Genomic DNA, 14,807 nt, shown 5'->3' on the forward strand with positions numbered 1-14,807 from the left:
AGCCCTCCAGGAGCTGAAGGGAGGACCCGTCAATCGGCTCGGTTGCTCCCATAGCGCACGGAGCAAGAAAAGTGAGTTTCCGTCGCCTCACCGGCTGCAACACGAAGCTCAGCAGGGTGCAAAAAACAGAAATATGAGGCTGCAGAAGAAAGTTACAAACCTCATCGCCAACTGCGTCGGATAGTCTGCTGGTGGTTTGCAACCATGTAGCCACTTGTAGGTCTGAGCAGGATATGCTATTTATTTGCAGATGCCATGCAGACACTTTGAAGAGAAGCTCGTGGGTTGTGAGGTGAACTCTCGGTGCGGGGGGAGCAGAGGCAGGACACAGAGAGGTGTTATTTGCGTTCCTGGTCGCGTCCGCGCCGTTTGCAGCTCGTGCCGCTCCAGCCAAACATGGCAAGGCTCCGGAGGAAAGCGTGCATAGCTCTGTTTCTCTTCACGCTCTTCGTCTTTGGGACCATGATGGGACTGAGGACCCTGAAGCCCAGTGACGGCTTCTCGGATCTGGCTCCGGGGTTGGAGCTCCTGCCGATGATAGGAGGGAAGGTGGACCGGCGCTCCGTGTCCCGCGAAGCCACCGCGTCCCCGGGTCAGGCGCGCCCGGCCGGCAGCAACACCAAAGCAGTTATGTCCAACTCCGGCCCAGAGGGGACCATATTTTACGATGTTCATATTTTTTACTACACCTGGTACGGAAACCCACACATGGACGGCAAATACATTCACTGGGACCACATCCTGGTTCCGCACTGGGACCCCAAAATCGCATCCAGCTACCCGAGAGGGAGACACATGCCGCCCGAGGACATCGGCTCCAGTTTCTACCCTGAACTCAACCCGTACAGCTCCAGGGATCCGGACGTGTTGGAGTCCCACATGGAGCAGATCGGAGCGTCTGCGGCAGGTATAGTTCAGAGACGCAACGGGCATCCTGACTTTCTTGGAGAGAGAGTAAAAAACATGCTGAGTGTTGTTTTTTTGTGCTGAGCAGCTGCTCAGAAAGCTGCCCTCTCTAAGCGCAAAGTTGCCTCCTTTTCGCTCGAGGGGCAGAAAACATTTTCAGCACCACACATCCGCCGGACAGCTCCCTACCCGCTCAGCTCAACCCTCAAATGTTTGCTGCAGCTCGCAGGGAGACACATCAAGGCTTTAAAAAGCTCCCGTCATTAAGAGATCAACTCTGCATTATAAATAGCCTACCCTCCTGACAATTTCAACATCTATTCAGGAGATCTTCACGTGTGGTTCAGTTTTAGAGTGTGTCTGTCCCCAACAGAGACACACACCCTCATGACGGGGCAATGTGTTTGAAATAAATATCAGGATATTGATGAGAATGTATTTTAGAATATGGTTATGACAAAAATTACAGTAAAAATACAACAGACAAATTAATTTGTATGCTTTTCGTTCGTTTTGTAAAAAGCTTCAATAGCCAGTTTTCTGTGTTTGGGTAAAACAGTAACACAATATGGTCACATCATATTTAAGATACATTTCCCTTTGGAGTCAGTAAAGGCTAATATTTTATGTAACTTTATGTAATCAGGTCTTTTCATGAGAGACCACCTCAACACAAAAACATTTAGTCAGACAATCACACGACCAGCATTCAAGATACAACACATCCAAAGCCAAATGGCCAACAATCAAGTGACAAATCGATTTAATGAAAACAATAAGAAGAGTCATAGCACATATCTGACAATAGAGCTTGAAAATCTTCAAGGGGAATGAAATAAATTAAATTTAGATTTAAAATCTGAGGTTAAGTTGGATTTTGTACCGTAGTTACAAGATTTAAGTAAAAGAAGAGACGGACATTGGTAGATTATCACCCAGCTCTGATGCCCCTTATGTCTATTCTGACAACTGACATCTCATGAAATCTTAATCAGCGTGTCTTTTGCAATAGTCTTTTCAAAAACTTGCAATGGCTCCCTAAAAGAGAGCCGGGTCCCGCAGCCTGGTGTCGGGTGGCAGCCCGCTGTGTCCAGCCGTCAGCAGCCAACACATGATAGCCCCGGATGCTTCTGTTGTGTGGCTCAGTAAGTTATTGTACACCATCCGGAGTGATGACCAGACCGTCCGCCCCTCTGAAACCTCACCTCCTTGACAGATGGACCATGGGAGTGCCGCTTCACAATTCTTAGTTAAAACAATCAATTTAATTGGACACCACAGCCAGCCAAACCCTAAATAGTTCCATTTGGCTTGATGACTGATTCCCCACCACTTCACTGAGGCCCATAAATAAAATGAATAGCTGCGGCCATATTCTTAATACACGCAGACATTGTTGGGTATTGTAATCTAATAGTCCCCACAGCTCCACAGCAAGCGGACACGAATTTAATGAATTAGCTCTGAGTGCATATCCCATGTGCCAGATCCTCTCTGGTGCCAGGCCCCGCTGTGGCTGATATGAAGCTATTTCTCAGCGAGCATCAGAGCCAGAGGAAACATTTTTCTGCTGAAATTTATGATCTGTCACACACTCGAGCTGCACAGAGAGATTGGCACTAAAACAAGACATAATAAATAGTCCAAAGACGGCAGATGTATATTCATCAATCAGGTGCAGGTTATGAATAATGGGCAGGTGGGCATTCAGACACAAACCATCAACTCTCCTCCATAGAGCCACGGATCGATTACTGAGCAGGTCTAGCGGGCAAAGACCCAGGAGCCCAAGGGGTTATGGGGCCACAGGACCAGTGCCACTATTTGAAGTGAATGTCTACATTTCTTGTGGAAAGGTAAAAAAAAAAACATTCACAATGAGATGCAAAAAGGCCACAAAGAGTTGTGTTTTGCTCTTTGTGATGTCTTCCTCCTTTTTCCTATTTAGGAGGGGGAGGGGTGGGGGTGCTTTTACATATCTGTGCCCAAGTACCCATTGCCACCATCGGGCTGAGCCCTGTAAAATACGTGCAGTAATTACCCTAATGGATTACCAGGGCAGAAATTTTACAGCGTGTTCAATAAAAGTGCAACTGACTGTGTTCGTTCGATGGTCTCAAATGAGTCTGTAAAACTGTATGAAGGGCTGCATGAAAACCTCACCGAAGATTAATGACAGCAAAAGTTTTTCAGCACCCTTTTCTCCCCACAGGATTGTCAGCATTTCTTACTCTCAGCATGAAATCCATACATCATTTAAACAATGTGTAAGATAGCGTTTTTGCGCGTTCATAAGCATTTTGAACATAAGTTATCATCAATAGATGCTCTCTGAGGTATTAGCCAGTGTCTTTGGTCCAGGAAGGATGGCCCAACTCATGAGTTTTTGTGTATCTCCAGGGGTTCTGGTCCTGTCCTGGTATCCTCCTGGCCTGGCTGACGACAACGGGGAACCCGCTGAGGATTTAGTACCAGCTGTACTGGATGCTGCATATAGACACAACCTCAAGGTAAAAGGCATCAGCACATTCTGAGTGTGTGTGTGTGTGTGTGTGTCTGTAGGTTTGTGAGTGTGAGACCTAAAGCAAAGTGGGGAATGAGTCCATGGCTCAAAAAAGAGCAATGAATCAAATCCATTCGGAGGTGAGATATTCAGCTCAATTTTTACGGCACACTGTTTGTTCAATTTTAAGCCTGTTAATGGAAGACTAATGAGCAATAACACAGCAATAATGCTGATATGGACCCTGGCCAAGATGGCAACAGATGAAACAATACAAAATCAGACCAATAAAACAATAACCAAAACACATATTAATGCTATAATATGACTAAAAGTAGGCTAGGAACAGGCGCAATCAAGAGAGGAAATTACATAAAGTTTGCAGCCATCTTGAATTCTGTGAGAGACATCAGATTCATCAACTTAATTCCCTTATGCAGACTGTTCCATGTGGCTGGAGCAGAAAACCAAGGCTTTCCTTGCCACCTCTGTCTGTACGCTAGAGACGAACAGCAGATGCCCTGCGATCGAGATAGTGATTGCAAGATGTGAAATAAATTTGCGGAGACATAAATGTAATTTGCTCAGAATGGCTTTTTAAATGAAAATATAAGAGGGACACGCATATCAACATGGACGGAGACGACCAGCCAACTCTGGAATACAAAGCACAGTGATGTGTGAGTGGTTTTTATTCTCTCTCTCTTTAATGTCATTGTGCTACTGTCCAACAGTCCAATAAGCCAAGACACTTTGCTGATGCATTAATAATATACAACAAATCACCATAATCAAGAACTTGCAAAAAGGTGGCATCGACCAGCCTTCTTCCAAAGACAAACAGGACCCGTATCTAACATAAAAACTTCAGTCTCAGTTCCTTCACAAGGTTTTCAATACATTGCTTAAGAGAAGAACATCCATCAAGCGAAATACTCATGTATTTGTATCAGGTAACATGTTTTACAATCTCCACAATGTCTGTAGGCTTTCTCCTAACTTTAGAAAACAACATCAACCTAGTTTAATTCGTACTATTTTCAGCTCAGTGAGCTAAGACTACAAAATGTATGAAGTGTATCTACAGTAGGAGAGAAAATCCACAGCTACAAAACACCTTATCATCTGTGTATTCGCTTCATGCACGCAAACACCTAAGTTATTTATGTAAAGAGAGAATAAAAGTAGGCCAATTACAGAACCTTGAGGCACTCCATTAAGTACAGTAAGCCAGCCTGAACTGCACCCACTGACTTTCACACAATATGAACTAAATGAAACTACAAAAAAAAAACTACAAATGACACAGACAGTGTGCTGTATATAGTACAGTGTAGTATCAGTGTAGGCTAATTGCGTAAAACCAATAGCTATAGTTTTCGCTCTGAATGGCTGCCAGAATATGAATGAGGCTTAGGTTCAGTGTGAAAATAGAGATTGTCTGCCATCATTCCATCATTTTACTCAGAGCACTGTGGCACAGGAGGAGCTAGAGAAAGATTATTAATGAGTCACAGAGGTGAACAGAAAGTTTAACACTGCTCAGGATAGTGGTCTTAAAGCAGCCATTGTGCTGTGGTGTGTTATACACAGAAGCTGCCGTTTCTTTCTGTCACAGGAGAGTAAGACTGAGAGCTTTTGAACTTGTTCTGCTGCCTCCTATAAAGCTGTCCATGTTACTCAGGGATTTGACTCCGGATGTTTGCAGCTGCAGCGACATCTCCAGCATTAGAGCAAAAAACAGGTCAAAGAGCCGCTGGATCAGTTGCTCGGGAGCACATCAGCAGGATGGAGAAGTAGGGGGAGTAGGGAAAGAGGGAGGGCAGTGAAACCACATGACCAATTGCCAATTAGGTTGGAAAATGGCATGTTGTAGGAAACAACTATTCATGTTGGTCTCTTTGCCTCCTGCCACAGGGAACGCTAGCTTGTAATATGATGCAATTCATGTCAGACACTCTCCACATAGAGAGAGAGAGAAGGCGAAGAAAGGAAGTGGGAGGCAGAGAGAGAGAAATACAGGATTATGACACTATCTTTGATGGCACAGCTGTCAGCTTTTGATTTATGCAAATATCCAACGATCAGAGTTTGAAGTGCTTTTGTTGGACTTTCCCTTATAATTTCTGATAAATGAGCACAGAAAAGGGATACATCATGCTTTCGTGTGTTGATGTGCATGCTAAAAGCTGATCAGACATCAAAGTGAGCCTTTTTACTGAATGAATTTGAAATTACATATCAGAGAGACAGGCTCGTAAGAGTTTTCCTATGTCAAAGGAGGTGCCATTAATAATGCACCAGCAGTATATGCACAACACTGTGCATGCTTAAGTGAAGTAAATCAGCTAACTGACATGTGAGCGGGCCGGGAACCAGATAAAAGCATCAGCATTACTGTAAGGTTTTGTTTGAGCTCCTATGATTTTAAGATCTGAAACGGCCGGTCAGTCATTAGTCAGTCAAACTTGTAGGGGGAAAAACACCACTGTTCTTCCTGGATGACTGAAGTCAGCAAGTTGTCTTTTCATAAATTTATAGGTATGTTGATATTTGAATGTATAGCACCAAAAATAACCAGTCACCAACGTATAAGGAAACAAGTTGTATGTACGACTTGCTGATGTTATCACTGAGGTTAATGACAGAGGAAAGTAGTTGGAAGGATCATTATTGCAGCACAATTCATTATCATGCTAGTGTTTTGTGGCCTGATGTGAAGCTAAAATAATTTATTCTCTGCCAGCAATGTGACACATACTGGCTTTGTCTTCCATATAAACAACTCTGATGAGAGTCATTGGGTTTGTCGGGCCAGTCTGTCAGATTTGATATCACGTTTGTTTATCTAGGCTCGAGGCAAAGAAATAATGTATCTGTGCGAGGGCCAGAAAAGAACGCCTGGATTAGACATGCAACGCTGGGCTGATTAGGTTTTACACATTATGCTGTCAGGAGAGAAGCTAATAGATTGAATTTAATGCTGTGCTTTATTGTGATCAGTGACCCAGCAAGTATGACATTTTCATAAAAAGCATAGAGGAGACGTGTGGAAAAGCAGACCATGACATGCTTTATATAAATCAACTGAACATCTCAGTATTTCAGTGAAACAAGAAGGAAGTGCTTATCTTTGTGTCTTATGAAAGCACTTTGAAGATCACAGAGACCAGAGCAGAGACAGCCTCAGAATAAAATTATTCAGTGTACAGCATGTTGAGAGCAGCATCCTCTTCCAGTTCTCCTTGTTTCTGACGAACTCCTCCCACTCCCTCTACACAGAAGGACATTTATCTTTGGAGTGCTTCTTCTTGCATAATTCCAGCAAAATGCTGACAAGGTAAAGAACTTTGGCTCTCACCATTTGGAACTCTACTGCAAATTTTATAAAGCAACAACCTTAAAAAAAATGATTTGCTCTTCCCCTCTGAAGGGCGGGCTAAAAGGATCGAGGCAAGCCCAAGGAGGACAGATGGTCCCACAGGAGCCGTGGCAACAGCCAAAAATGTATCAGATCAGGATTCAGGAAACACATAATCTGCAGTCTGCTTTTAGTAGCAAAGTGGCTGCCATCCAATCTGAGAAATACTTGTTACAATACATAAGCAGTTTTGTTTTGAAACATCAAACCCTTGGAGAGTGTGTATGATTACGTTAAAAAAAATCCTTATATTACTGAAAAAGATTACCAAAATATACAGAGATAAGACTCTGAATCAGAAATCTTCTTCTTGGCTGCTAAACAACTCAAACATTCTTGCTGTGAAAAAGGGACAGGACACCTGTCCATGTGCACTTTGTTTTCCATTTGATATTTCTGCCCTTCCTTGTCCTGTGCTGTCTTCCTAACTGAGGATGAGGATTTCACTGAGCTTCCTAACTAACTTGATGAGGCAGTGTAAGACAGCATGCGAACAAGTCTTTACAGTGCTTTTATGTAGTTCAGTGGTCCATGAATGTGGCGTTAACCTTTCCAAGATTCATGGACGGATTAACCTATTAAGGGGCCCTGGGCCAAAATTTTCTGTTGGGCCACTATTGACCCCAAAACATACTGCAATTGTGTATTGTCTGACAGCAGAGGGTTTTGCCATTTCGTCTTTAAAAATTACTGATTACTTTTTCTGATTAATGTTCTGTGGATCGGCTAATTGATTATTTGCCTAATCATTGCAGTTCTAGTCTAAGCTGATTTAATTCCGTGAAATGTAAGTTAGAGCATCTTTGTCTTCAGTAAAGCTTCAGTATGTCTGAGTGATACAGAATATGTGATCTATCAAATTTGATTGGATTGAACAGAAATGGTTGTGGCTAATGGAGTTGTAGAGGACTGCTGCCCTCCACCAACATCTCCTTTTGTCTGTGTTCTTATCAGGAGGATGGATGAAAATTATATAAAGTAGAGCATAATCACAACATAATGATGTTTTTGCCATCTTAGCTTTTCAACAGGAAAGGAAAAGGGAATGATTTTGCTCTAAAAAATGTATATTCTAAAATTGCTTTAGGATATTTTTTTGGCACATAAAAAGATATAACAGAGGGAGACACAAGTAGAACTTGGAAAATATATTTAACTTGGGTGTCGTTTGGAAATACAGCTTTGCCAAGTTTGGGGAAGTTCCATGCACCCATAGTCATATATGGGGCTGTATGTTCACAAGTAAAAATGTAGATGAATGGAAAAGGGAGCAAAGTCACCTCAACAAAAACAAATCCAACCGCCATTATGCTTGCAATCCCACAGCACACGGCTAAAAACACACTGACCCTTCTGTGGGTAATGTTGCACAAGACGGCAGTGTACTTTTTATTATATAAGTTGACTGGTATTTCAGCAGCAGCCACCCACACACAGCTCGTGTATCCTGTTTTTTGTATTGGCAGTTAGAGAACAGATCACATGGAGCCTCCACAGCAGTGCTACGGCTCAACCTCAGCTTGGAGAAGAGCTGAAATAGTCCTTCTGCCCAGGGGAGGGTGAGGGCGGATTGATGGGGACAGGGTTGGGGGTGGGGTGGGGTGGGTTTAAAGCTGGGTGCAGGAGGGAGGGAGCAGAGGGGAAATGTGCATCATGGGTCCCATGACTCAGTTTGCCTCTCTGAACAATCTGCACCCTGCGGGGCTGCAAAAAGTTCTATCCAGTATCTAGGCCATGTAGCTGCATGTACACAAGGGAATAAGGCCCATGGGTGCCCTATGATGGCATCAGCTACACTCTCTTGTTTCCAGATGCCCGAGTAGCTACATTCAATCTTTTGTGACCCTCCATTACTGCGTGTGTCCATTGGCTTTGACCACAGAATGAAAGTGAAACTCCTGCATAAAGGAACGTGTTAAGCTTTGTCGAAATTGATCTGATTGTTATAATACCCCTCATACCCCTACCTTAGAGCTTTCTGCATGATGTGACACTAAATTCCACTCTGCTCAGCGTAAATCATGTTGGGGTTGTCTCAGGCTCATGCCATCAATGTTTACGAGGCATTAAAATGCTTCGACTGTGTCTCATTTACTGCTAAATTGCCACAGAGTAATGGGCCAGTGTCTCTGGAAAATGAGCTGAGTTTTCTAGTGGCCTGCAATCTGCTGCAGTGAACAGGAGACCATAACACCTTTTTTTTTCCCTTCTGTAGATGATAATTGGCTTCATGTCCTCTAATATTTCAGAATAGTTTCATATTTGATCTCATTTTATTGGGCTGTTATTCTACAAGAAGTGCAGAGAGTTATGGTTATATAAAAGCTGATTTCAGGCTATGAGTTACTCAGACAGCCAATAACTTTCATACTTAGTCTTTCTTCAAATGGATGTTTTGCCAGCAAAGTGCATCTTACGCTATCAAAATGTATGTTTTGTTGCACATAAAAGTACTTAGCATCTCCATTAGTAGCTCAAGTGGTTCTGTTTTTCATGCCTCAAGCTGACAGTTCATCTATAGACATTTGCGGTTTAAAACAATTTGCTGGGCTTTAGCCTATTCCAAACATCACTTTAATCCATTAGTACACTTACGGTCAATGTCAAACTGACACATTCAGTGCTGCCAACACTCCTCTTCCCAGTCTAGTGTGCACCTTGTGCTTGCAGTGCTGCTACAATAAACATTTTGACTGACACCCTTACAAAATGCATCTAACAGAGACTAAACGTGGTTAACAAGAATGGAAAGTGTGGTAATTGGGAAGTTCTTATCAGTGAACGTGATATATGCTCTTTAATCCTTCAAACCGAACTGTCAGCGATACTGCTTTTCAGTCCTGCTAACGTTGTGGCTGCAGGGATGGAAATGTCAGCCTCTCTGTAGACCACCCTGGTCCAGACATAAACATCTCAACATCTATCAGATGGATTGCCATGATATTTTGCACAGACATTCATACCACCCCCGGAATGAATCCTAATGACTTTGGTGATCTCTTGGCATTCAATTTGGGCACCACCCGCAGGCATTTGTGGCTTTATGTGAAATATCTTTGCAGCTATGAAATGGATTACCATGAAATTTACACACATTAATGTGCCCCTTATTTGTAACAACTCTGGTGATCACATTCCCTCTAGCGTCACCGTTCGGTCAAAATTATTACTTTAGTTTATGATTAGATACCTGCAAAACCAATGACATTCCCATTAGTGTCAGCTGCTCTTTGTTAACTAGCTAAATGTTAGCATGTTAACACGCTAACCTATGGTTCACTATGGTGAAAATGATATATTAAACATTAAACAGCAAGTGAGCATGTCATTGCGAGCATGTTAGTATTCTGATGCTAGCATTTAGTTCAAAGCAATAGCCTCACATTAGCCCTCTGGCATGACTGTAGACTTGTTCAAGTGACATACTGGGCTAAATGCAGACTTTCACTAGGTTTTTAATCAGGGACAAGACATGAAAAATACAACATAGGCTGTGTCAGCCTTGTGTAACTCTCTCAATGACATCTACAGCCATTTAGTTGGTGTTGGCCTCCAACATCTTTAAAAAGCCCTTTTCCTTCGCATTGTTCCCCTTGGGTGTCCACTGCTCGAGAGGAAAAGTGTTTCACTTTGATCATACATTATTCAAAGTCGCTGAATTCTCTGGTTGTGTCTTAAAATATTCAACTTAAGCACTTTTTATGTACATGTCACTTCAGGTCCAATGTTCCTCTGCTGCTTTTGTTCATCAATTGCAAACACTCATTTCTAACTGAGCCATTAACTGTGTGCTGCAAAAGTCTCCAGCGGGGCAGCACCACTCCTACAGTGTGATGCTATTTGTCATGAAAATGAAAGAATTCAAACATGGTTCTTTACACACACATCCCGTACGAACGGATGTGCTTAAATGGCTAACTGTGGTGCAGACTGTAAACAGTAGTACCATAACATGGTACTAGGGTAGAGAAACCAGACGCCTGATGTCATGCTATGCTTCAGGGCCACAAAAGGTCAAAATGGTGCATGACTAACTTGTTTTGCAAATTATGAAAAACATTTTTTGAGGAGGAGGTATCTGCAGTCCCATCAGCTGTAACAACCTTTGAAGATGATATAATGTGGGTCCTACTGAGCTGTTTTCTTCTTTGAAATCTCAAACTTTAATTAGAAACCACAGGATCATATTGTCGCACTTACTGTCGGGCCTCCGTAAGGTCATCTGTAAATGCTGAGTGTGCTATCTTTTTTTTAATTGCAGTAAAATATTGAATGGAAACCAACAAGGCATGTGTCTTTCTGCATGTTTTCCTAGGTTGCATTTCACATCCAGCCATACAGAGGACGAAATGACCAGAGTGTGCATGACAACATCAAGTATATCATTGACAGGTAGGCACTTGTCTGGTTGCTCCTCTTCGTCACTGACTCAACTTCAACAGAGAACCATTAAGATTTCATGCACAGTTGAAAGAGCAGCGGTTACCAAAGTGATGTACTTTTAGAACGCATTTCTGATTATATAAGGCCAGTTTGATGACTTATGAATGAGTTTTTGAGTTTTTTAAGAATTGAGGTTGCTCCGAAAAGAAGCACCTTTCAAGTACATACGAACTGAAAACGAATTTGAAGAAGAAATATCAGGCAAATCTTCACATTTCCCCTCGATTTGTGATTTTGATTGGACAGCCATGTTTGGCGAACCTGCCTTTAGGTCCGCAGCAAGATAACCCATCACCTGCTGCTCAGGTTGTCATTAAATGAAGAGTCCGTTACCCTCATACCCTTTATCTACCAAAACAATCAGGTCATGATTTTCCCTTGATCAACATGACTATTCATGATAAGGTATCCTGAAAGGTATTGGCTTGGTTTCCATTACGTTTGCTGTGGACATTCATGCTACCCAGAGGATATATGTTAATATTTTGGTGACCCGATAAACCGTCTTTAACCACTTAACACATAGTTTCCCCTGTTGTTTAAATCTGCAACAGTTTGCCACTTAGGGGCAGTGGGAACAAGGCATTTTAAGTTGATATAGTGAACTTCTAAGCCAACAGTGGCTTATTTACACATCCAGCAGTTAAGGAGCAAATGTATTAGTCATTTGGAGTCACGTATCTGGGCACCCACTGAATCTAAGTAAAATATGCACTCTACTTTTAGCTCTGATTTTGGTCTCCACCATCTCCTGAGGGAAATATCCAGATCTTTAGCTGCTAGATGCTCCACTATGTTAAGCAGCAAGTCTCTAACTGTGTCTATCTGCCGCTTGGTGCTGAGCAGGTAGTGGACAGTGAGTTTGTAAAGCTTTTTCATCAAAAACAGAACCGCAGTGAGGTTAGTTTTAAGTGGGATAATTGACATTCACCCTGGACCCAGTGGCATCCTTTTACTGAGTTTCACCCCAGTTAGCTCACTTCCCAGCCTTAACTGCTGGCGGCTGGTTTAGTTACTGTAAATTACTGTTTAATAGACAGAAAAACAATTGCATTTCAATGCCTTCATGCTGACTGGACAATATTAGTAAAAAATCTGATTAAAAAATTATACTAAATTGATTTCATGTAACACACCTATTTTGATTATTTATTTATTTCACATAAATATTTTGATTAAAAATAATAACCGTTTTGAATAGCTTTCATGTGACTCCAAGTGCTTATTGTATTTTATATAAATTGTTCCAACAGCGCTAAAATCCAAGAGGATGTGTCCTATGTGGCCTGTGTAGTAATACTTTTCATTTCAACTAAATAAACTGCACACTAGCCAAAGGAGATAAGCCTTTTATATTTTTAACATGACTTTTCTTCAGGGCCAACTTGAAACACGAGAAATACGATAATGCAACAGTTTAACAAACCGTTTTTAAGTGATTTTAATGACCTCATGGTCTTTACCAACAGATTCTGGAGAAAGCTTTCATGCTTAGCCTCAACACTCAAAATCATCAGTTTTTGCGCATTCCTATAAAGCCTCTTGACTTTAATCAATTAATCATGAATCAACTGTTTCAGCACCAATTTACAGTGTTATCATTTCACCGTATTATTGTCTTTGAAGGTATGGTGATCATGGAGCCTTCTACAAGTTTACCTCCAGCACAGGGAAGAGTCTTCCTCTGTTTTACATCTACGACTCCTACCTAACTCCACCGGAGTCCTGGTCTGAATTTCTGACCCCCACAGGGTCCCATAGTGTGCGTGGCTCAGCCTATGACTCCATGTTCATTGCCCTCATCGTGGAGGAGCGCCACAAGCACGACATCCTCGCAGGCGGCTTCGACGGCATGTACACTTATTTCGCCTCCAACGGTTTCTCCTTCGGCTCCTCTCACCAAAACTGGAAGGCCATCAAAGCTTTTTGTGACGGCAACAATCTCCTCTTCATCCCCAGCGTTGGACCCGGGTACATCGACACCAGCATCCGGCCATGGAACAACCACAACATGCGGAACAGGGTGAACGGCCGTTACTATGAGACCGCCCTGCAGGCGGCGCTCAACGTGAGGCCAGAGGTCGTCACCATCACATCTTTTAATGAGTGGCACGAGGGGACGCAGATAGAGAGGGCGGTGCCCAAAAAGACTGTGACCCGTGTGTACTTGGACTATCAGCCACATGGACCCGATCACTACCTGGAGTTGACCCGGCGCTGGGCGGAGCAGTTCAACAAGGAGAAGGAGCAGTGGCTCATGTGAGCTTTCATCAAACTGACTCGAAACAGCATGCTCTACAGGAAGTGTGTGTTCACATGCAGGAGAGAGAGAGGACACTGTGTCCTGTGGTGAAGTGACCGTCTTGGTTGGCATTAAAGGGTTATTATTAAAGGGGGATTTTGATCCTTTCTTCCATCGACAGCCCCGACTCCTAAACTGCTCTATGATCTCCATTCACTTAATGCAACTTAATGAACAATTGTCTCACACACGCTCGCCGTCTAACAAACTCCTGCCTGACATTTTCATAAAAACTGTGTGTCACCAGGTAAGGGCCTCATTTCTCTGCAGTTAGATAATAGATAGATGGCAACAGTGAGACACTTTTATGGTTTTGCTTTCATCCACAAAAGGTCACAAAAAGACACTAATGCAGATCCTCCCTTTATCCTGATTCAGAGTGTGTTTAGACGGTGATGACATGGTGTTTTAAAAGCAGTAAAAAGGTGTTAAGACACGCAACTGAAGGGAGATTTTATTGCAGCTGTCGTGCAAAAATTCTTTTTTTATTCTGTATCTTCATCATGACGTCTTTCTGGCAAACAGTTGGTTGAGAGGACTGATACCACTCTCATATTTGACTGTTAAATGTGAAGCTACGGCCAGCAGTCAGTTAGCTTAGCTTAGCTTAGCATAGCTTAGCATAGCATGACAAGACTGGAGATGAGTTCTAAAGGTTTATTCCGCCCAAATATTCTACTGCATTTCTAGGACCTTAGATTTCTGTGACACTGGTTGGACAACCAAGGACCTTATTTCTGGGACCCATGGACAAGATGGACGACAATCAGAGTGTGAGTACTGAATGTGAAAAACTTTTTGTTTGCTTAATGTTCAACTAATCTGGTGTCTTAAATTGGACACCAAAGTCAGCATTAGCTAGCCAAAGTGTGTGTAGCTAACTATGATAGGGTTGAAGGCATTACAAGCTTAATTTAGAACACACTGTTTACTTGTTTAATGAAATCTAAGTGAGGTTAGCATAAAGGGTTGTTCTGGGAAATTAGTTCCTTTCAATCATGTCCATCTCCAACCTATTGAGTCTAATTAATTTAATTGCTGAGTTAGATATTACCCACACACTAGGTTATTTCCTACTTCTATATTTATTTTAATACATTACTATTATTTATTATTGTAAAGGTATTTTCCGTGATAAATCGTTGTTGTGTCATTTATTATAGTTTCTCATAATCATTTAATGACATTCTTTTAAAAAATCGTCAAAACAAGGTAGCATTACCCTTTTAGGT

The 14,807-nt window shown here is 42.3% G+C and overlaps 1 protein-coding gene across 1 annotated transcript; it reads left to right on the forward strand.

The window, feature by feature from the left end:
* The first annotated feature begins 381 nt into the window (after nt 1–381).
* On the forward strand, nt 382–13,600 carry LOC139205670 (glycoprotein endo-alpha-1,2-mannosidase-like protein). The gene is made up of 4 exons (XM_070835956.1): nt 382–907; nt 3,307–3,416; nt 11,146–11,222; nt 12,900–13,600. The coding sequence occupies exons 1-4, from the start codon at nt 397–399 to the stop codon at nt 13,534–13,536; spliced, it is 1,335 nt and encodes a 444-aa protein (XP_070692057.1). The 5' UTR covers nt 382–396; the 3' UTR covers nt 13,537–13,600.
* The last annotated feature ends 1,207 nt before the right edge of the window (nt 13,601–14,807 follow it).

The sequence above is a fragment of the Pempheris klunzingeri genome, chromosome 8 (assembly GCF_042242105.1).
Source record: "Pempheris klunzingeri isolate RE-2024b chromosome 8, fPemKlu1.hap1, whole genome shotgun sequence".
In the NCBI taxonomy this organism is placed as follows: domain Eukaryota; kingdom Metazoa; phylum Chordata; class Actinopteri; order Acropomatiformes; family Pempheridae; genus Pempheris; species Pempheris klunzingeri.